This window comes from Lycorma delicatula, chromosome 1, assembly GCF_047948215.1.
Source record: "Lycorma delicatula isolate Av1 chromosome 1, ASM4794821v1, whole genome shotgun sequence".
NCBI lineage: Eukaryota > Metazoa > Arthropoda > Insecta > Hemiptera > Fulgoridae > Lycorma > Lycorma delicatula.
In genome coordinates, this window is record NC_134455.1 from 218,457,675 (window position 1) to 218,482,625 (window position 24,951).

Here is a 24,951-nt window from a genome sequence, read left to right on the forward strand (position 1 = left end):
GAAGAGTAAGTTCTTGTCCTAGCTAAACCATGGCATATCTTTTCAAACGATTATTTAGAAAAAGTTTAAATAATAATAGTAATAATAAGTTATTTGTAGAATTTAATAAAAATTGTTATATATATATATATATATATAAACAATTTTTTTCATGAATTTATGACAAAAATATTGAAGTTAATAAAATATTTATACAACAATATTCAAATTACCTTTCATAACTTTACAGTAGATGTTCAGAATGTTCACAATGATGTAATCCCAATGCAGGTTTGTACACATTTCATAACATTTGCAGCCACTTTTTGTTATGTTCGCTCAGTAATGTTTGAAATCTCACTTTCAATGTTAGCCTTCAATTTGTCAGGTATATGAGGATTGTTTTTAACTATACTTTTTAAATACTCCCAAAGGATAAAGTCTGCTGATGTATGATCTGGGGATCTTGGAGGCCACAACCCTTTTGATTTCAAACTATGGCTAAAATATTCTGTAACATATCCATTTTTTCATTAGTAATATGACACATTGCCTTATCCTGCTAGAACCAACATTCTTGTTTGTGTAAATCTAACATGGCAATAAACTGTTTGATTAAGTTGCAGTAAACCACACAATCTAGAGTTGTCAAAAAATAAAGGCCTTGTTAACATGACACACCAATTATACATGCATGTAATGCATGGTCGTTCGTGAAACACATGAGGATATTCAGCGCTCCATTCCATATTTGGCAGTTTTGGTTGTTAGTGTAGCCATCCAAGTGAAACTGTGCCTCATCACTGAAATAAACACAATCCAAAATTTCAATACTGTTGTCATCAACAAGAGAACGACCCCGACGAGTCGTTTTCTTTAAGACTTTGGGGGTTGGTGTCTCTACAGCCTTAGCCTCTGCAGCTTTTCTTTCTACTACACCCAAACTGCAGAACACTTTACCCTATACACATACATTATACAAATTACAGCATATACCGTTACACAACTACATAACATTCTACACTATTTCCTTTTTCACTTACACTTGGTGACTGCAACACCTTACAAAACGCAACTGTAACCCAAGGTAGAAACTATTGTGCTGATGGGTGAATGGCTCTATATAGTGAGGCTTGAACGACGTCCTCAGGGCACCTGGGCGAACCCAATTGTAATTAGCTCTGCTGGAGTGGTCTGTTACAAACTGGTACTTCTGGGATCAAGGATCAAGTCTACAAATTAATTATATGATGGTTGGTGATCCATCTGAAAAAACAACCAATATTTGTCTAGTGAAAAGGCCTCAGTCAGCTTTATCTGTTGAGGATAAAAGTTCTGCAGAAGAGAATTGTAAAGTATCAGATGTAAAATATTAAAATATTCATTTTATTGTTTTTCGGAATCAGGAAGGGTGAGACCCTTCATAAGGTCTCACCTGCCCTGATCAGTAAGGAAGTAACTGTTTCAAACGGTTCCCCCAAGAAGAACGTCAGAAACTGAGAGACAGAACAATACTAATAGAGACGTTCAGTGATGAGCAAAGTCGATCGCTTTTACATCTAACGAATATGGGCGGTATAAGTATAATTATGGTATGTCAAAAGTTAGAATACTAACCAAGGAGTAATTTTTTGCCAGTGTCTTCTTGAGCTGGACATTAAAGAAATTGCTAAGAGCTTCGTCCCCAAGGTGTTACAGAGGTGAAGAGAATAAGGAGTGTCAGTGGGATGGAAGAACCTATTTCCTCTTATTTTAACCTTCAACCTTCCCACACCACCAGAGAAAATTAAAGTAGGATACCTATTGGTTAGAGTACAAGTATTCATCCCTAACCCAAGATGCAAAAGAAGGCCACAAGGACACTGACTGTCAGGAGGAAGAAAAATGTGCAAACTGGGGGGCCCGGTAGCTATCTTCTTTGATATAAAAAAAGCATGTGACATGTTTTAAGTACCACCTTATTTTCTACAGCCATTAACTGTATTACTAAAATGTGTGTAGCCACCTGTTTCATGTTCATTATTTGTTGATGAATTTGCCATATTTATTACATCCCATTACGGCCACAGCAGAGAGATTACTACAGAACACAGTATCTCACCTTGAAACTTGGCTCAGGGTTACCGGCTTCACCTTTTCAGCTGAGAAAACAAAATGTGTAGTCCTTTCTCAGCTGCGAGACCCTTTCATTCTGCAAGTTTTCCCAACGGAGAGCTAATTATTATCTTTCCTGATATCAGGTTTTTAGGTTTATTTTTTATAGCCGCCTTACTTGGGTCAAACGCATCAAAGAATTAAAAACAAAATGCTTCAAACTTTTAGATATGCTGCGAATCCTTAGCAACACCAATTTAGTTTGTGGTTGTGTCGCCAACTGTCACTAGCATACTTGGTGAGTGCATGTGAACCATCACTTTGAAATAGACGTGACCAACTTCTAGCATCATACTTTGCCCGTTTTAAAGGGCAACCGAATCACCCGGCTTTGACCACAGTTCTTGTGAATCCTAATTTACAAAGATATGAAGACCGTCCACATTATACTGCACCTACGGATGTACTTAGCTGGCAGTTACTACAGCTTTTAAATGTTGACATACCTTATATTTTTCCAAGATATCCCTGTTCATATCCTTCATGGAGAATCAACTGTATAAATTTTATTTTTGATCTTACCATTTACAAGAAACAATCAACACTAACTATCATCTTCCAACAAAGTTTTCACCAAATTCTCTCCAAAGTAGTATACACAGATGGATCAAAACAGAATGATACCATTGGATGCACATTTATTCTTAATAGCAGAACCTGTGTTTGGTCTGCCTAATATTATAGGTACATTTACTACTGAACTGTATGCTATCAATAAGGCATTGATTATTTTTAACCCAAAATACCGTCATATCCTTATTTGTAGCAACTTTTGAAGTGCACCCCAAGCTTAAGAAGATTTTTACTCTTAACATCCTTTGGTGACTAAAATGTATAATGCAATCACTGAGTTAAACCATTGCAACACACAAATGAGTTTCTGTTGGATTCCTAGCCATGGGAATTCCAGGTAATGAAGGTGCAGATTCCGCTGCTAAAGATGAATGCACTCAACCTCCTTTTACCACTCGTGTTGCTGCTTCTGACTTTATTAATAGTATAAAAGACTCTTCGAGCAAAGTGATAAGGGGACTGGACGGCTACCATTGATAACAAACTACAGAACATTAAGGATTCTGTGTTGCCATGGGACTCCTAATGTAGAAAAGCTTATCATGAGGAAGTGGTCCTCTGCCGATTACAGATAGGACAGCTACTCACAATTATCTGATGTCAGCAGTAAACGTGCCAATATGCATATGATGCAACTGCCGCTTGACTATGCACCACATCCTTGTTGATTGTATGCATTATGCGGCCTTGCGTTGTAAATTTAAATTTTCCAGAATTATTCGTCAAATCCTGGGCAATGATGAAGAAGTTGACCAGGTATTTTTATTTCTTAGAAATATTAGTATGTTAACTTTTAATAGTGTTATGAATTTTGTTTTAATTTTATTTTTTTGTTATCCGAGAAGGACCTTTTACACTCCCCTCTGAGCTTGTTAAATTTATTTTATTCTTGTTATTGTTATATATGTATATATATATATGTGTGTATATATATATATATATATATATATATGTGTGTATATATATATATTTAGTTTATTTTTTAAATATTGTTTATTTTAATAAGTTTTTTACCTGTGATAGTAGTTGTATGTTTTTGTAGTTTAAATTTTTATTTTGTCTTTTAATATTTTAGTTTAAGTAAGTTATCTTTTTTGTTTTTAAATATCATTTTTTTTAGATTTTATTTTTTATTTTTGTTTTCTGGGCAATGATAACATGTGTATGTGTTTTGTCCAAAAAAAAAAACAAGAATGAAATCATTGACAATACTGTAAACATTCTCTATGGTCTACCTTTTTCAGTTCTTGAATGACTGATGCGATAAGTATGCAATTATAATTTTTTAGTAGCCCTGAAAGCAGTAGATAGTAAAAGCCCAGCCTGTGAAGATAACTTTCTGAGTGAGCGAGTCAAATGTTCTTGCACATCCTCCAGAACTTCTACTGTTAACATTGTCGACCTGTGCTTTTCTGATCATGTACACTCCAAGTCTCATGAAATTTATTAATCAAACACAATATTGTTGACTTATTAGGAACTGAAGAATTGAGAAATTTTATCTGAAACTCGTCTTTCATTTATTTATAAGATTTTTATGCACAATAAGTTTCAGTAATAAACACACGTTCGTCCTTGGAAAACAACAGAGTAAACACAATAGAGGCAAATTTATACTGGTACAGCTAGTGCATAAGAAGGACATTTCAACTGTTACAAACTGCTAACCTTTAGTACAGTGTTTGCCAACTGACATAGGAAGAAATAAAATTTACTTTACCTATGCGTGATCTTAGGGTTGCGTTCTTTTTGAAACACCAGTTAGAATAGCAGTAATTTTACAATTCTAATTGTAGTTTTACCTAGGATTAGGGTGTTAGAAAATAAAATAGTAATTCATAATTAACGTGAATTTTTTCATTATATGAGTTGATACTTCCTCATTGTGATATACAGATATTTAATTATCCTTCAAATGATGTTTTGCTCCTAATTAACCGTAAGTACTTTCATTATGCCTGTTTGTTTATTTAAAAGTCTTTTTGGTGGATGTACATTATTTTTTTTTTAATACTACTGTTACAGATCATTGTAAACATATTTGCTTATAATCTTTCAACTAAGAACTCCGATCAGACATTGCTTTTATCTTTCTGTTTATTATTATTGAACATCAAAAGAAACAAATATAACTTAATTAGTTCAACAAAATGGCTTCTGTATGTGAATGATTTTATTATCTTTCATGACTATTTAAAAATAGCAGAAAGGCAGCTACAACTTACACTTTTCAGTTGGAATCAAGATTAAGACATACAGGGTATATTCATTGGGGTAGTTCATTGTTCTTGCCTGAGCAGTTTATGTGGTGAACTTATCTCAGTTTTCTAAAATGTGAGAGCCCACTTCAATAGTAATTGAACTAGTTTATACATTGTAAAATCTAGACTGATCTCCTTCCGACTTCTATATATCCTTTGCTCTCACTTGTTTACCCTATAGTACAGACTATACATGCATGCCTGCAGCTTTATTAAGCAGAAATATGATTAAGAATTATTGACTTTGATTGTGCTTTCTACTCTTTGGTCCAACAGCCTATATTGAAATCAGTGGAGTAATTCAAAACATAGTATTATTTGCTCATGCCTTCCACATCAGCTTGATTAGTTTATGACCATTGAAAAGTAGATATATACAATAGTTTCTGATCTTTGAAAATTTGTGTCAATACTGCCTTTGGATTTTCAGTTTTTCAAAGGTTGGAAAGAACAGTTCAATTGACAACCATGGCATAGGGTAATATTCACAATGAGTAAAAATCCTCTTAATGTTACCTTAAAGTTTTTCACTGGCATCTTAGAAAAAGATTTCCACCTCATATGGTTTACAAGCAGCTTATCTGTTGGCCAAATAGCCATTTTCATTATGCAAAATACCATTTTACAAGCATGTTCAATCTAGTTGGAACCTGTAAATTGCTCATGTTTGTACACTTTTCATACATGTGTATTCATACCAGTCACTATCAGCGCAGTGAAATACAGAGAGATTCAAAACTCGCGCATATCAAAGTAATAAAAATAATAAGATATTAATTAAGTAATAATGTTTAAAGATTTATTTTCACAACATATGCTCAAAATGGCTGCCTCGTTCAGTAATGCATGTACAGAATCTTTTCACCATGTTTGAGGCCACTCTGTGGAGTATGTGTATACTGTTATTGTTAATCTCTGTTATGTTCATCTTCAGTTTCTCCAGTGTGTGTGACCTGTTTTTATAGACCTTTCCTTTAAGATAACCCTGCAGGAAGAAATCTAGGAACATCAAATCGGGTGAATGTGGAGGCCATAATCCTTAAGAGATGATATGCTTGCTAAAAAATTAGCACAAGAGATGAATGGTTTCATTAGATGTGTGACATGTGGCACTGTCCTGCTGGAACCTACAATCACATTTATCATCTTCAAGAAGTGCAATAAACTGTGTAATGATGTCTTGGTGCACAAGACTGTCCACTGTAGTTTCAAAGAAAATTTGGCCCACTATTTGACGACATGATTTGGCGCACTACACTCCCATTTTCTGAGAGTGTAAGGGATTTTCATATAACACAAATGGATTTTTGGTTGACCAAATTATAGTATTATTTTGACTGTTCATATAGCCACTTAGGTGAAACCACATCTCATCAGTGAAGAAAGCACAGTCAAGCTCTGCAATTCCGTGGTTGCCAACAAATGATTGAAACCATGTGCAGTACACTATGCCCTTTTTTGTTATTCGGCTCCTTCAATTCCTGAACAGTGCGAACTTGATATGCCTGAAAGTGTGTAACTGCTTCATCACTCTCTGAGCACTTCCATATGAAATCTGTAGAATGCGCTGATAGTATCTTCAAGCTTTTTGAAGGCGAATGCTGCACCACATTCTTAACCTCAGCCAGTTTAGCATCAGTCAAAATGGGCGGTCTCCCGGTTCTCTTCTTGTCTGCAGCTAATCTGCATTCTCTGAAATGGGCGATTAATTTTTGTAATGGTCGAATTGTTAGGCACTGCCACATCTGGATATTTCCCCACACGAATCATCTACAACACATCCAGAAGAACAACTGGAAAAATAATTTCAACAATGAAAACTTGTTGCTATTGGTAAAATGACATGTTTACCAAACAATAAACAAAGCATTACTCCAAGCGTTGTGTAATCAGTACACATCACAATGGCATCTAGGTTTGTTGTTATTAATATCCATGGTGCTATCTTGCTGTAGCTGAAGAACTTTTCCAACTGTACTACTATTTATAGACACCTTAATGTTGATATGTGTGACTTTTGGATCTCTAGTTTTAAATAGGTTTCAATTAGGGGGAGTGAAATATTCATTATATATTTATTTTGGTATTAAAGTAGTAGGCATACTACTGCTTTAGTTAGTTAGTTCTTAGAGGGCACCACTGAAATGCTATATTGAAATAAATAAAAAAATTGTAAATATAATTTAACCAAACTTAGTCTACAATTGCTTCGTTTGTTAGTCAAGGTTAGTGAGTGAAGCGAACGTAGATTGTTTGGTTAGATTATATTCATTTATTTTCTTATTTCAATACAGTGTTTCAGTGGCACTATCTAAGAACTAACTACAATGGTAGATCACCTTCTACATTATTAAATTTTTATTTTTTGGGGGTTGTGTAGAAAGAAAGATTGAAATCACTGTTTTAAGGGCATCAACTACATGGTCAAGTAGCCCCTTTCTACAAAAAAGAAATATATTTCTTATCCTTCGTGGTAACATTACTAGTGACGTAGTCAGAAGACTAGTCTTGTCAAAACGGATCATGCAAAAATAGACTTGAATAGTCAATGAATATTGAAAACACCAAAGAAACACAAGATGACAAGGGTGTAAAGGGGCCCTTGCCACTTAAAAACACTCAAACCATTTCTCATGAAATGTTTGCAAAATTATAAGGGCTATCATGAATGGACTTATCTTGTTAAAATCTATTTTGGTATTTGTATGTTGCCATTGGGTCGAAACTTACTTCAATTCACCCCTTAATGTTGAAGAACTTTACACTTTTCCTTCTCTTCGCCTGCAAAGACAGAGGCTCCCCAAGATGAGGGTTTTTATGTGGACTGTTTGGCACGAAACTTGTGGAAGTAGACATCCATAGTATGTGCCATTCAGTATGTTACAAGGTGTGGGCAGAGAGACGGTTGGGTGTGCCTCAGATCATTGATTCTGCCTGGGCTCAACCCAGCAACCACCTTACATGGATTTAACCCAGGCCGGGAAGTCAAGTACTCTCTAACCCACTATACTGACAGAAGCTCAAACTGGGAAGAGGGTTGAGCACTCAGCCCAGCATCAGCAAAACAGATCATGTTCATGCCTCCTGCCCCTGCTGCAACAGCAAAACTGAGAAGCACGACTGCAACCAGCTTGAAACCACTAATTCCATACCCCACACAGGAACTCCTGAGCAAAACCATTGTCCTACTGGCTGACATAAATGAAGGTACTGAAGTACCATGTTGTCTGCCCCAGATGTGTGCGTAATTACTATTGTATGGACATGAGGTTAGGTTTTGTCGTCAACGTCAACCATATGGGACTTACGATCTTTACCAGCTGCTTTTGAAGTTTAATTTATAATTAATTTATAGATTGGATCGACATATATTTTATTTTCCCTTGAATATATTTTTTGTGCTGTAGTAAACAGTTGTACTGTAATTTTAAATTTATAGGGTATCCTCGCAACTCCAGATTACAGTCACACTGGAGAACTGCAGACTCTTAATATGAAGTTAAGAAGAGTGCTTGATCTTTATGCCAATGTAGTACATGTCAAGTCATTGCCAGGTATCAAAAGTCGCCACAGAAGTATTGATGCAGTTATTATTCGTGAACAGACAGAAGGAGAATATTCAGCATTAGAGCACGAAAGCGTAAAGGTAATGTTTTATTATATTTAAATAAAAATAAGCAAGTTATGAATAAAAAAGAATCATATTTTTCTGGTGGATTTTAATGGAAGTTACCATTGTAACTTACGTTAAAATAAGCTTTCATAGCTTATCTGCAGTTAGAGTTAGTTGAATTCACAAACAATAACTCCAGTTATATTTATAGTTGATATGTAAATTTTTTTTAAACAGAATGTGTAATGAAAGTAGTAAATAAATACTTTATTAAGATTATAACATAATTTTATCTTGTGTAGATCGCATCATAGCCAACATTTGCATAATGTGTGGAGTTATTGATCATTCAAGAAAAAATAGATGGTGCTTTAAAATTTGTAAAAGCAGATTATGTAACAAATTAAGAGGATTCAGCTTTAGGTTTGGATCATAACTAATTTATTTATGCCAGATAAACATTACATAGTGTTCCACATACTATTGATTGGAATAAATTCAGTTGCACAGGAGACCTGTTTTTTAATAACGTAACATGTTATTAAAAATAATTTTATTATGTAATATTAATATTTAACATTAAGGAATTATTATATAATTATTTTGAGTTAACAGTTGTATAAGATGGAATGTAATGTATAAGATAGTTAACTAATGTATAAACTCATATATTTTAAAGTTTTGTTTTTCTGAAAACTAAAACTTAAAAAAATGTAAGTTAAAAGTCCTGAATCCCTAATAAAGATACTAGCAAAGTACAAAATCATAAAATTCACGTTTGTAGTAGAAAGCCCCTTTAAAGAGCTCTTTCTGTAGGATGCTGTTTAATGTAGCAAATCCTTTGTCATTTGGATGCAACTTAAAAACTTTTGATTGTCCTCTTTAATTGTTCTGCAAATTGTAGATTTTCAAGCATACTCATTTTTTTTTTTTTTTTTTGTATTGGTTGGTTTCTTCAACTTTAATTAATGTTTGATCAATAAAATTGTTTCGATTCCTGGGTTATGTATTTCATTTTTTGTATTTTCCGCCATGGCAGATTGTCTATAGATCACATGGTTGCCCTGGAAGCTGCTATTGAAAATGAATTTTTACTTTGCCAATGCCTGGTTGCTGTATTTTTTGATTTGCAAAAGGCGTACCACAGCATGGAGGAGAGGAATCCTAAATACACTTCATGAATGGGGTGTTCAAGGTAATCTCGCATTTGTCAGGGGGTTTCCTCAGTAGTCAGTCCTTCTGAATTTGGGTTGGAACAATGCTATCTGAAAGTTTTACACTGGAAAACGGAGTACCCCAGGGAAATGTCCTTAGTGTAATTTGTTTGCTGTAGCCATAAATAGTATAACAAACTGCATGCGAAAACCTCTATGTGTTCTTTATTTGTAGATGATCTTTCAATTCGCATAGCATATAGAATGTTAGCTACACATGAGAGGCTGCTTCAAAACACAATAACCCACTTAGAATTGTGGTATAAATCCTACTGGATTCAAATTTTCTCTGGAGAAAACGAAATGCATCCATCTACTTTTCACACTTAGAGGGAGGGAACATATTGACTCTCAACTGTTTTTACATGGTAAAACAGTTAGATTTTTAGTTTTGTGATCAGTTAAGTAATATAACAGTGAGCTTCTGCTGGATCCCCAGCCATATAGGAGTTTCAGTCTATGAGCTGATGGTAGTGCACAAAAGAGGCTTGTTTACAGCCTATTTTACCAGTTGTGTTGCTTCTAATGATATTACCCGAATCCTGAAGAGGATAATTCATAATGACTGGCAGAGTGAATGAGATGCTTCCATGAACAATAAACTTTGCCCAGTTAAGAGCACTATATTACCGTGAAGCTCCTCATGCAGAAATAACCATTGAGAGGAAGTTATTATCAGCCGTTTATGAATAGGGCACACTAGGCTCGCTCATGGATATCTGATAATGAAAGTGGATGCACCCCTTTCTGCTCACTGCAACTACCAACTAACAGTGCACCACATCTTTGTGGATTATGTCTGTTGTGCGGCATTACATCACAAATTTAGGTGACAGTTGTAGAGGATAATGAAACAAAGTTATCATATGTTTCCGATTTCTAAGGGCCATCCATTTGTATTTAAAAATTTTAATTGCTGTGTAATCTAATTATACCATTTGGCATATCTTTATCAAATATATCTGACTATATATATATATATATATATCTACCTATGTATCTATGAGATATAATCTATATATGTGGCATATGTTAATCATGATATATCATTGTGTTTTTATTTTGATCTTAGCATACATCACTACTGGTTTTTTCATTTTAAGATGTATTTAAATTATTTTTAATTAATTTTTAGTTGTGAATTTTTAACAATTGGTTAAAAAATCAAATACATCGTGTTCAGGTGATAACACCGAAGTGTTTTTCACTGAGAAAAAAACAAAATTATTTCATTTTTTCTTACACTTTAGTAATTCTAGAAAGTTAATTTAAATTGCATTGTGTAATTATTACATGTCCCATTCTAATCTAATTATTTAATAAAATTAATAAAAATGAACAAGAAAAGGCAAGAACAGGAGAGAATTATATTGAGTGTAAGTGGTCAAATATCTCTTTACAATAATGAGTAAGGACAGACACAGTAAGATAACATTAACTGTTGTCTTACAAAAGGTAAAAAACAGGCTTGTTGCCCTAAGCCCTTGATTATTTATTTTGGGCCCAAAATTTGAAAAAAACAACAATTTGTAAATGCAACTTCAGTAAACATTTCAAGATTTGGTTATGTAATAAAATGATTTTTGTTACATTGATTTTTCCATGATGAATTGAATTTTCCATGATGGAACTTGATTTTAATACATTCAAAATGAATTTTGAGTACATTAACATGAAGTTCTATTTTTACTCTTTCCAAAAAGCACTTTTTGACCCTCTGTTTGATGTAAAATAAGAATGTTACTGCTCATGGAAAAGTGATAAAAATGGCTGTTTGGCGAGTTAGAAAATAGTCTAATACTCAAGAAAAAGTTTTTTTTTTAAATATAAAAAATTATTTTTTGATCACTACAACATAGGTAGAGTTATCATATACCAAAATCAGAAATAGTGATCCACTGATCATTTGTGAATTAAAATAGAATACCCCTTTTGTCAATGGGCTCAAATTCTGCTTTTCATTATTTATCTACCTGTGAATAAATCCTGACAATTACTCTAAATTCTGTTTTGTATTTAATTACTGTTTATTATTATTGCCATTATTATTGATTTGTCTTGTTTGTCAATCGCCCAATATCCTGATCAAGCCACAAACACGTGAAAATATTGTTTAAAACATTTGGTGCAATATTGGAATGTAAGTATGGTTGGCACCAAACTGTTCATCTCCGCAAGATTGATTATCCTCTTCTTGTGCCCACTTTTTGGATTTTTAAAACTTTGTTGGATAGCTTTGTTGGAAATTATATCTGCTGACTTACTGATTTCGTTTCTGCCATCTGCTAGTTGCGTATGACATATAATATCCTTCTGTATTGGGACGTTGTGTGTTGTGGTGAATTCCTGCACCCACTTTTCATCATTCTTGTCCCTTGTTGGATAGCACCATGGAAACTGTGTCCATTGCCATCCTAATTTCATTTCTGGTACTCGCTAGTTGCATGTTGCACATATGTTGTCAGGGTGACTGCCTGCAGGACTTTTCATGGATAATTTCCTATTTACACAGTTGTGGTGAACTTGTAGTTGAGTTCAAGCCAAAACTATTGAGTAAAGCTAGACCTCCTTAAAAAAACATGTATCTAAAGTTCTCTTTTAATTGAATTCTTTCCATTTACCTCGCTTCTTATATTTTTTTATAAATGCATTCTATGGCGACTTTATTTGTTCATGATGTAGAAAGATATTCACACAAGTTTGTTACTTTGTTCTTCTTTAATATATAAAGTGAAAAAATAAATTTTGGAATTTTATCATAAAAACTTTTGATAAAACTGTACCTTTAAAATTTACATAAAAGAATGTTAAGGAAGTAAATACAGACCTTTTTCTGATCATTAGTTTCTTCTAAATAATAAAATCCATTAAGAGGATAGGTAATGATAGTGATGAGGCACACTATTAATAATACAATAGGCTGGTCTATAATCAAGGTACTAACTGATTTATAAAAAATAAATAAAACATCAAAAACTTCCCATTTTTGTTCATAGATTCTTAACTTTACATTTTTCTCTTGAATTTGTTGTTAATCTAAATAGTGCTTTTTATTTTTATTAATTAAAAAAAAAAATTTTTTTTAGTTGGGTTAAAATTGATAAATGCATGAACTTAGACTAACGTAGTAGTTTGTATTGGCTTCTGTTTAAATAAAGTACATGATATTTTTTTGTTTTCTTTTAAGGGTGTTGTAGAATGTTTAAAGATTGTTACAGCTGCTAAGTCACAGAGAATTGCCAAATTTGCTTTTGATTATGCTACAAGAAATAATAGGAAGAAAGTTACTGCTGTACATAAAGCAAATATTATGAAATTAGGAGATGGATTATTCTTGCGTAGCTGTCAAGAGGTGAGTAAAAAAGCATTTATTTTTTCCTTTGATTTGGCTGTAGTGGTAGATAAAAATAAATTGAGGATAATATTGGTTTGCTTTTTTTCGTCTAGCTGTAATTAAATTGTCTTGGGTGATTTCTATCATAGCCTAGAGTAATAAAATTTGTGGTTATAAATTTTATGCAAGAATACTGAACTCAGAATAAACTAATAAAAATGTGTGGTTTAGAGCATCAGTGTTAATTTAATTAATGACATTTGGTTGCAAGTTTACATATGTTGTGATTATTTGAAAAAAATAAAAATTATTAAATAAATACATATTGGTGCAATTAGTTTGGTGTATCTCTTGTCATGATAAAACTATTTGAGAAAAGTACAAATTTTATTATTATTATTATTAATACTTTAATGATTAGGATAATGATTTTATTGCTAGTAATAAAACCATAAAAATAACATTCCATTTTAAACAAGACTCATTTAAACAGAAAAAAAAATGTTAAATGACAATTTTTTCTTAACATTTGTTATATTATGTTGCATAAAACATACTGCATTTTATTTACAAAGCTGCAGTTAACTAATTGATTATGTTGGATTTATTTTAGATAACTTTTATTACATGAGTCTCAAAACTGTACTACTATTATTACATTTTTGAAGTGATTTAATGTCTCTGTTATATTTTTGTTCCTTCCTGAATATCATAACTGTATAATTATATAATGCCTCATATACCTCTGTTTCATCTTCATTGAACTCCTATGTGTGAAAATATTATGTGTTGATAAGAAATAAAGTCCGATTCTGGAAAATTTGTTAAAATAATTTTAATTTAATTAAAATTAACTAAATTAATTTTTTATTTAATTTTGTATATAAGTATATGTTTTACATTCAGAAAAAGATCAACCCCCCTTATTTCATAAAATAGCATCAAAATTATCTTTATCCTTCATAATTTACCAGGTTATTATCAATACATTACTATAATCTTGTTCAGGAAAGTCCAATTTTATTTGTGAAAGTTGAAATCAAAAGATGAAAACTAATTTACAAGAAAAGAGGGAAGGGAAGTAAGTACCCAAAAAAGTCTTTGCTTTCAAAAGCATGAAAAAGTTGTTCATGCTTTCTTGATTTCCAAAGAGCTGATGCAATTAATATTTAAAATATAAGTTTTTAAACATGGTATATTATGTATTCAAGGTTTGATAAAAAAAATATGCAGAATTTTTTTAATTTTCTGTGCTGTATAAGTACAATTGTCACAAATTTTTTTTATGTGTTTGTACACTTAATGTATATCTTTACATTGGTAGCCTAGTAGCATAATATTGGATGCTTAGTTTGTAGTTGGCTTTCAAAAAGGCTACACGTGTTTTCATATGGTCAGCGATTTTTAATGTGGAAAAATGGATCAAAGAATTTGCATTAAATTCTGCTTTAAGAATGGAATAAAGTGCAGCATTGCATTGCAAATGTTGACTGTTCCTTTTTGCAATTCTTCTCTGAATAAAAATGAGCATTTACAAGTGGTACAAAAGTTTCCCAAGAGGGCTGTAAAGACATTGAAGATGACTAGCGCCTTGGACAACCCAGCACATCAACAACTAACGACAACGTCAAAAAAGTGAAGAGAATGATTATGGACAATTGCCAAATCACTATCAGAGAGGTTTCTGATGATGGTGGCATATCATTTGGCTCATGCTAAGCAGTCTTTTCAGATGTTTTAGATATGAAACGTGTGGCAGCAAAATCTGTTGCAAAATTTTTTAATTTTGACCAGAAACAATGCCGAATGAATACTGCTCTGGGGTTGCTAAATAAAGTGAATGACAATCCATAACTGCTCAAACAAATCTTAATTGGTGATGAAACATGGGTGTATAATGTCAAAACTAAGGCTCATTTGATCCAGTGGAAGCTTCGTGAAGAGAGCCAATACTGAAAAAAGCTCTGATCATGTGTTCTTTGATTTCAATGGCTAGTGTGTCATGAGATCCTCCCACTAGGAGGTCATACAGTCAATAAAGAGTACTACCTGGAAGCTCTACACAGTTTGCATGACGCAACTCGAAGAAAACACCAGGATTCGTGGCAAATCAATTCATAGCAATTGCATCACAATAGTGTACCTACTCACACTTCACTGCTTGTTTGTGAATTTTTGGCAAAAAAAAAAACAATTTTGATACCACAGCCTCCTCCATACTTGCCAGACATGGCCCCCTGAAATTCTTCCTATTCCCTAGCTGAAAAGAACCATGAAAGAACAACATTTAGCCTACATTGAAGAGATAAAGACAGAGAATTTTTTGAGAAACTAAAATTCTGCAAATTGTTTTATCAAACCTTGTTTGTATGCATGTATATATTTTTTAAAGTTGTTTCTTAACTCTCGGAGGGTTTTCCCCAAGTAAACAAGTTAAAAATAAAGCAAAAGTAATTTATCAGTCCTGTACATCTGTAGTTGTGGAATATGCATGTTCCAACATTATTCTATGTTTTACCAATTTTTTGATTAAAAAAAATAATTGCTTTTAATATGGTCTTTAATACGCTGGTGTTTTTGTAATTAACATTGTTCTTGATTTACTTTTTGATAGAATGTTGAATATTTATTTAGATGGCGAAATTATATCCAAAAATTGAATTTGAGACAATGATTGTTGACAACTGTACAATGCAGATGGTGTCAAATCCTCAGCAGTTTGATGTGATGGTCACACCTAACCTTTATGGTAATATTATTGACAATATTGCATCTGGTCTGGTTGGTGGAGCTGGAGTTGTAGCTGGAGCCTCTTATAGTCCTGAATGCGTAGTATTTGAACCTGTAAGTAATGATTCTTTTTCATTTGTATGTTGTTGAAGTTTATGAAACTATAAATTTTGGTTAAATATTTACAGCATATTAAACCGCTACTTAAAAGAATTTATTATATTCACCCCAAACTTGTAAGTTGGATTTTTCTGTACAAATAATTTCTGTGCATGAACTTTCACAGATTACCAGAATTTCAAAATTATAAAAGTTGATTTTAATAAGTTTAAAATGCAACAAGATATATTTTTCAGATTTTACTGTATATAATGGACTTACAGGAAGCCCCATATTTTGATCCCGGGGAAAAAAGTTGGCATAAAACTAGCACTTATAATCGCATAGTTATTTTTGCAGACTAAGCATACAACCATGCATGATATTTTTAAATAAGTAATTTTCCATTATTCAGGTAATTATGATAAGATTACTAATGTAAATTTTTTTGTTACGATTTATCATTATGCATCTCTACAATTACTAAATTAAATTAATAATTCATTTAATAAACTTTAAACTTTAATTAAAGTTTTGTTGTCAATTACAACATTCTATAAATGTTTTACATAATATTTACTTTTGTAATGTTATGTAGTTGTAAAAAGTTTTATTTTGCATTTCAGTGCAGAACTTTTTCTGCACTTAAAAATTCTATTTTTAGACAATTGATATTTACATTGTAAAGCATACATTTAAGTAATTGGTATATCTTGAGATATTGTTTAAGAATATTTTTCCAGGGTGCAAGACATACATTTTCTGAAGCTGTAGGAAAGAATGTTGCAAATCCCACAGCTATGTTACTTTGCTCTGCTAAGATGTTACAGCACGTAAACCTTGGCTATTACGGTACTATGATTAGAAATGCAGTTAACAATGTTCTTACATCAGGAAAGGTGAGACCAATTGATGTTAATTTTATTAATGTTTTATTTTAATTAGTATTGTATTAGAGTAAGCTTAATTGATGATATCTTTATGTTGTACACAGAGGTTAATAACTGTAGACATATGACCAAATGACAATTCACACAAACAGTATGAGTTATGAATACTGAAAACAAACATTTTTAACTATATAATATTTCTGTTATATAAAAAAAATGAATCTTATTATTGGCTTCCTTTATTTTCCAAAAAATATTTTTATTCGTAAGTTGTATTAAAAAAGGTCATTTATTTTGATGTAGGTAGAGAAATCTTTGTTCTGCTATATGATGAACAGGTGCGTTGTACAGAGTGTTCAACTTAAAAGAAGCTCCAACACTCTGTAGTTTATACTAAATGTATGTTTGTTAAAATGCATGCATGTGTTTGTGTGAGATGGGTAAATTAATGTGGAAGATGTTTGTGCAACTACAGCTGGATTTGAGAGTACTGTTTATTGGCTGTCTGTGTTGAGCATTGGCTTATGAACAGAGTTGCATAATCATGCTCTGTTGTTTGGTAAAATGTACTGTAACTGTTGAAGAATGTGTATTCGTGATGGAAACTTATGTAGAGACAAAATCTCATGTGTATCGAAGAAAGTTCAAGGAGAAATTTGAAAAGGAAGCGTTAGTGAAAAGTGTTAATCAGAAGTTAGTTAAAAAATTTTGTGAAACAGGTTCGTTGTTAGACCAGAAACATGCATGACAGGTCAGTTTTAACAATGCAGGTCGTTCAGAACATTAAAGCAGCAGTTACAAGCTCTCATAAATGCAGAGACTAAGCCAGGAAGAGAATATTCACTAGGTTCAGCTCACACTGCAATGAGGATAATGCTGAAATGTTATCCATATCAAATGCAGGTAAGTGTTTTTCACAGGTGAAGCGTGGTTTCACCTTGGTGGATATGTTAATAGTTAGAACTACAGAGCCTGGGGTACAGAAAATCCGCACATTTTCTTTAAATTTCCCCTACACCCACAAAAAAATAGGCTTATGATAAGGCAACGAATAATAGGACCCTTTTTTTTTTTAAATGATGCTGCCATCTACAAAGAAATTATCCAGCAATTTACAGCCATACTGCAAGAGGATGAGTGTGACTGCTGGTTGCAGCAGGATACTGCTATTTGGCATACAGCTTGCTCTACTATGGAGATGCTGCAGGATTTTTTCAGTGGATTTTTCACCAAACTCCCCTGATCTGACTAGTTCAGACTTCTTTCTGTGAAGTTACTTAAAAGAAATTGTTTATAGGAACAATCCACACGCGCTACAGGATTTGAAGACGGACATTAATGCCATCCAAGAAATAGACAGGCTACTCTGTTAAAGTGAGCCAGGAACTCTGTTAACCATATTGACAAGTGCATAGAAGGGGATGGAAATTATTTTTAACAACTGTAAATTATGCAAGTGTTTGCACTGAACTATTATTTGTGGACTAAACTAAGTGATAGAGCCTCTTTTAAGTAAACACCTTGTAAAATTCTAAAGAGATAATATGTTTATGGTGGCAGTGAGCACTCGCTCATTACAAAGTGTCAGTCCATTTCTTTACAGTATGATAACAAAGAAATCATCCAGGGATCATCAGAAGGCTCTATGAAACTTCAATCATAGTGTTAAAGGAATTCAAATGTTTACCTTGTAGGAGTTATGTTGAATCTGTGTATAACTACAGATGCTTCTATTATAAGAAGTGAAAGATTCATTTTTGGGACAGTTCCACTATCTTCTTTCTTAGGGCTATTGGACAGCAGCATCACATACACATTTCTAGGTGACATTGCTAATAGTTTGGGAAATATATTTTGTTAAACTTCCTGCATTAGCTCTTACAATCCATATTTTCAGATACCAAACAAAATTTATTACTTCATTAATATGCATTTTCTCATTTGGAAGATTATAGAGTCCTTTTAAATTCCATTCACATTATACAGATACAATACACTATAAAAAAAACTCATGACTCTGCCCCTGGAAATGGTAGAATTCACATACCTATATTCTTCTATTTTTTAAGAAATATTCTATTTCCAAGAACGATGGTAACAATCTCACACTTGAATACATCTTCGTTATGCACAAATGATGAAGATTTAACAATGAAGAAGCCCTATGTAAAGAATGACGTCATTGAAGTAATCGGTGAATTCAATGCATAAGTTGTCTGATATGAAGATTGTAAAAAAATGCTTGAAATCTGCTGAAATATTGCAGAATTAAAACTGAATTTTCTTTAAAACAAACTGATGATTTTCTATATCCTTACACTTTGTAAACCAGTGGTGAATATGACAGAAACTATCCTTACTTTTTTAATATTTATGGTTGTTTAAATTAAACCATATTGGTTATTAATGGACTTTTGTCTTTTCTTGTGAATACTCTCGTCTAAAAAATATTGTATTGTAAAAGTAATAGGATCTTCTACATCAACACTTGTCAATATAAAATTTAGAACTGAAAAGGGAGTAGGTGCTTTATATAGTATTCTATATTCTGAATTTGAGTATATATTCCAGAACAACCCATTATGTAATGTTCTTAAGTTACAACCCCTTAAATTTATTTGTTCCATCATTTATAGAAAAAAACAATACAAATAAGTTAGTACATCTGTACGTTTGCTTATTCACATCTGATTTATATTGTGATGCATGCCGATATTTGATACATTACTGATATTTTATTCATAACAGTCAAATGATGTCATTTCATGTCAAGCCAGACATGTCAGTGAGTCAAGTAGAGAATAATTTAGCATGATAAAATTTTCTTCAGTGTGAGTTCAGCTCTAAAGATTGTTTCATAAGTAATGCCATTAATTTAGTGAAAGATTTTTATGACAGAACGACTTTTGGTATTATTTTATTGAACATCAAGATTTGTTAAGTTGTGTGTGTGTGCATGCTGTGTTTTATTACACTCCATGGTGAAACATTTTACGAAGTATTTTAAGTAATTAAAGTTGTTATAAATGAAAACATAATTATTTTTATAATTAAGTATTTCTGTAATATTTCAGTTTACTTTTCATTCATTAAAACTTTTTGAATTTCACAATGAATAAAAATCAGGCTTTTAAAAATTCTTCAAATATTTTTTGTTGCATTTGCAGAGAATTCACCACGAAAAATTAATGAAAACCAGTATCGAATCTGCTGATAACTGCTTACAAATATTATTTTGACTGTCCCTTGGGAGATCAAGATAAATTCTGTGCTCCACAAGTAGTAAAAAAGTGCTATGTTAAACTAACCTAGTGGTTAAAAGGAAAAAAGCAATTGTCTTTTGGTGTACCTATGATTCGGTGAGAGTCTACTAATCATTACGATGACTGCTATTTTTGTTTAACAAAGCTTAGGTTTCAATACAAACAAAAAAGCACTATTGCATACCCAAATGTTTGTTCAGCTATGAGACCAGTACTTCATGATGTTGATTTACAGATTCAGATTGTTCCAATTTCTTGGAAAGAAATTTATGATTCCCCAGAAGGTTTAACTGATAAATGCTCAACTTCAATAGATAATAATTACATTCCAGAAGAATCAAATATTGAACTTCGCCTCATCAAACAAGCAGACTTCAGTGACCTAATTCGTGACTTGTTATTGTTGAAACCATGCAGAACTCCTAGGTTCATGTCTTAAAGAATAGAATTTATTAAATAAGGATATTAAAGTTTCAGTATATAGAAATCGAAAAAAAAAATTATGACATTCTTTAAAAGAGATGGGTTTAATTTGTTCCTACCATGATGTTAGGGGGCTAATGTCTGAATTGGACAGTGAATTCATGATTTGTGTTTATAATCTAATCAAAAAGAAGCTTAAAGGCAGTGTTGTTGCATAACTCGAATAAGTTTTCTTCTATACAGTAGCACATGATGTAAGAATGAAATTATGTCAAAAATTTTAAAAGCTATTAAATATGATAAACACTCATGGCGAATCATTGCTGACCTGAAAGTGGGCTTTCTGGTCCACAATAAAAGGGTGTAGGAGGCTTCTTATCGATCTCCAGGGTGGCTTTACAAAGAATATATGTGTTTCTTGTGCTTGTGGAATAGTCAGGCTTCAGAAAAACACTATGCAGTTAAAGACTGGCCAAAAAGAAATCAATTTACCTCAGGAAAGGATAATGTTGTCAGTATTCCCCTTGTCAAAGCAGATTGTATTATTTTACCACCTCTACTCATCAAACTAGGCCTGATGAAGAATTTTGCAAAAACATTAGATAAAGATGGAAACAGCTTTAAATATTTAGCTGAGGTTTTTTTCACAGTTAAGTGAAGCCAAATTAAAAGAGGGAATATTCATTGTACCACAAATAAGAAAATTAATTTATTAATCAGATTGGTATCTTTCAATCGTATGAAACTCAAACAAAAAATCAGTTTATGGAAAAAAAGACTGCACAAGTCCTTCATCATTTTTCTTTCTTTGTCTTATATTTAAAATGTATTAGGAAAGTTTAAGAATTGTGTAGAAGTTTAAAAACATTTACATTTGTTTTGTATTTAATTGCATACTGTTGAAGATGCTTTAAAAATGTATAAATCATGCATGTATTCATTAGTTTCTTGTTTGTAAATGGTTTTTGTCTGTATGTATAATAAAATAAAATAATTTTAAGTAGTTTTAAGCAAAACTTCAAAAAATTTATTAAAAACTTAAAGTTAGAAAATACCAGTCAGCCGTTGCTCATGCGCAGTAGGTATGTAACATAATCTCTTCTTCCTTAACTTTTTATTATATTTTTTCTCACCTTTATCTTATTTTTATCAAGATACAGGTTTCTCACAATTGATTTTTCTTGCAGACAACATTTTTCATTAGAACAGCTTTTTTTTATAAACCCAACCCATATTTATATAAAACTCAAAAATTCTAAAAAAAGAAAACTTTTTAATGAGCTAAAATCATAAACTTTTAAAAAGTATGTAAGTAAAGACTAATATTGTAATTCTTTTAAGTTTATTTCATTATCTCTAAATTGATGTACTTTTATTTATGAGATAATATGTTGACAATGAACAGCATCGTTTAGCCAATGAATAATCACCTCTGTTCTTTATTTATGTGTTTGTTACATCTATTATAGAATTTGTTGTTTTAAAAATACTAGGATCACAAATTGTAACCTTTTTTATTTTACTTACAGGTTAAAACTAAGGACCTTGGTGGACAGGCTACTACAAATGAGTTCACATATGCTATTATTAACAATTTACGCTAACTTGTGTATATGACAATAAATAGGTAAATCAGTTAATTAAATAAATTTGACATAAATAGTGTATAATTAAATAAGAAACAGTGTAATGTGATACACGTTTTAGGATTCTATTTTTTAGGATATGTTCTTATATTACTATACTCTTTAATAAATTAATTTCATCATAAAATTTTAACAGCATTATATAATACTGTTAGAATGTACCCTCTTTAGTAAATGTGATTTATAGATTGTTTCAATTATCATAAAGTTTGTTATGTATGATTGAATTAGTAATTGTTTAAACTGTTGTATATTTTACTGGCTAGTCTGCTATTTTAACAGTAATGGAATTTTGTTTTCTTATTGTGTGAACAGTAATTTTTAATTTATGGCTTTTTTTATCATGAATAATTTATGCCAATGTTTTATACTCAAATTCATTTCACAATATGTTTTTGTTTCTAAGTTAGTCTTTTGTAATAAGTATACTTTTTTTTTATAATTTTTTTAAATAGTGTAATTTTTAATTCTTCCAATATTTATTTTTTTCATTTCCTGATATTTAATTTAAATTGAATTTATAGATGCATAATTCTAAAATAAATGTAAAAAATATATATAATGTTAATAGCTGATGCTTATTTTAAATTACACAACATTGTTTATCAGTGAATTATGATTCAACTGAAGTGTTCACAAAAATAATTACTTTTGTTTGAAAAATAATTACTTTACACATAATACATGTTTGTCTATATATTTAAAACATACATTCTTATAAAATAAAGTTTAGATGTAATTTATAATGTATAGAAGAAAAAACTTTAAGAGAAGTCTTAAGATATATGTTTATTTTATTATTCATTATTGTGCAGTGAATATCATATTTTGTTTTCCCATCAGTTGTAATAATATAAATTAAGTTTATTTCCTTGGTAGAAAATGAAGTGCCTTTATCATAGATGTTTTATTAAATTTTGTCTTATTCTTGTAAAATGTTTTTTTTAATTTTCCTTGTTAACTTAGGTGTGATAATATTTATTAAATATAAAATTAGAAAATTTTTCCTTTTTATTTTGATTTTATAACACTGTTGTAATGCATCCATTACAATTTAAAAACATGTTTATTTTAACCAAAGATATTTAAAAGAAATACTATTATTAGTTCTGGTAATTAACCTGACTATTTTTGTTTTTATAAATAGTACTTCTAATGTTCAAGGTGTAAAAATTATAACTTTACTGATTTAAAAGATTGTGATCAATAAATTAAGAACTTTCATTATTTAGATGATTGTTTCAATTGTTATTATTACTGCTTATGAATAACTTTAATTACTTATGTATTTTTTAATTATTTAAAACTATATGAATTCTATTTTATTATATATATATTTTTTTAAATTTTAAGTGAAATGTACTCTCTATTCTGGCATAATATATCTTTTAAAACTTGTCATATTTATCATTTACTGTATTTTATGTCATTTTTTGTATTGTATGGCTGTTAAAAGTAATTTAAAGTACTTTATTAATGTAGTAGTGTTGACATTAGTAAAATTGATTATATTATTTATAAAGAAATTGAGTAAAAGAATTTGTTGATATATTATGATTCAGTTTTTTTTAATTCCATTTAAATATTTGACTTTGATTTGTTTGACTTAATTTTTTATTTAGTCTTCAGTCTTTAAGTCCAAATAGTTACAACCAGTGCTTGCAACTTTAAGCTTGATTCCACTGCTAGTTCCCTGTTCAACATTACTTTGTTCTTTCTGTTCATATTCAGCTATAAAAAAGTATGTTTATAAACTTGTTTTGAGGGTTTCTTCAAAATTCAAATTTATATTTTTGTGTATGTAATTGCCAGTGTTATTTAAAATTTAAATTTCATAAAATTTACATTTTATTTCATATCATTTATGTAAGTATATTACCATTTGAAATTTAAAAATATTTCCTTTACAGATATAGATAACATTTTAATTCTTATATTTAAATATTACATTTATTTCTAATAATTACTTGTTTTCAGTAGATGAAAACAAGGGGTGTGTTTGAACCTTTATTGTTTATTCCCACACTCATCCAAAATTAAAACAATTATGTAATTATAAATTTTTTTGGAGTGGAAAGTTGGGTTGAATCTTGGAAAGTAAATAATAAAATCAGTTATTTGATTGATTTTCACAAACCTTGTATACTGTGTATGATTTTATGTATAAATATGCATTATAATGTAAATAATATGCTGAGTGAGAAAGGTATTAGTACAAAATTGATTTCTCTTAGAATTGAAAGGCTTCTTCTGGAATTACAAATATGATTGAACAGGCACCATCTTTACACTATGTTTGAAAGTGATTATAAGTTGTTTGTGATTTACAATTACATAATCAAGATAATAACCAGCATAAATTTTTAATATTCCTCTTATGTGATATACTCAAGAAGTATATTTGTTAATATCGAGGTTATTACTTCTTAAATACTGTACCTAATATTTTTCATTAAACATAATACAGCATCTCACAGATAAAGCTTTTCTGTATAAAGTCAATAAAATAAATATTTTTTTAACAAACACATATTTAATCAGGTTCCTTGCATGAAGCTATTTGTTATAAAAATATTGAAAGCCAGAGAATCTAAAAATGTTTACTAAAAATGTCATTATTATTATTATTATAGAATAAGTAACATATTTCAATTTTTATTTATTTATCTACTAGCAGACCTGGCATTGCTTCACTATTGCTAGATTTGAGTGTGTATGTATATATATATATATATAGATTAAATGAACAAAATTTAAGGTTTGATAAAATAT

General features: G+C 30.9%; 1 protein-coding gene across 1 annotated transcript in view; it reads left to right on the top strand.

Annotated features, from left to right (window-relative positions):
* Positions 1-23,728, top strand: part of Idh3b (isocitrate dehydrogenase [NAD] subunit beta, mitochondrial) — a 42,057-nt gene extending 18,329 nt beyond the window's left edge. Inside the window, exons 5-9 of the mRNA XM_075372620.1 lie at positions 8,407-8,613; positions 12,982-13,146; positions 15,763-15,972; positions 16,701-16,856; positions 22,063-23,728. Coding sequence (XP_075228735.1) covers positions 8,407-8,613; positions 12,982-13,146; positions 15,763-15,972; positions 16,701-16,856; positions 22,063-22,137 — 813 coding nt within the window. The 3' untranslated portion in view covers positions 22,138-23,728. The remainder of the gene's footprint in view (positions 1-8,406; positions 8,614-12,981; positions 13,147-15,762; positions 15,973-16,700; positions 16,857-22,062) is intronic.
* Positions 23,729-24,951: the final 1,223 nt, after the last annotated feature.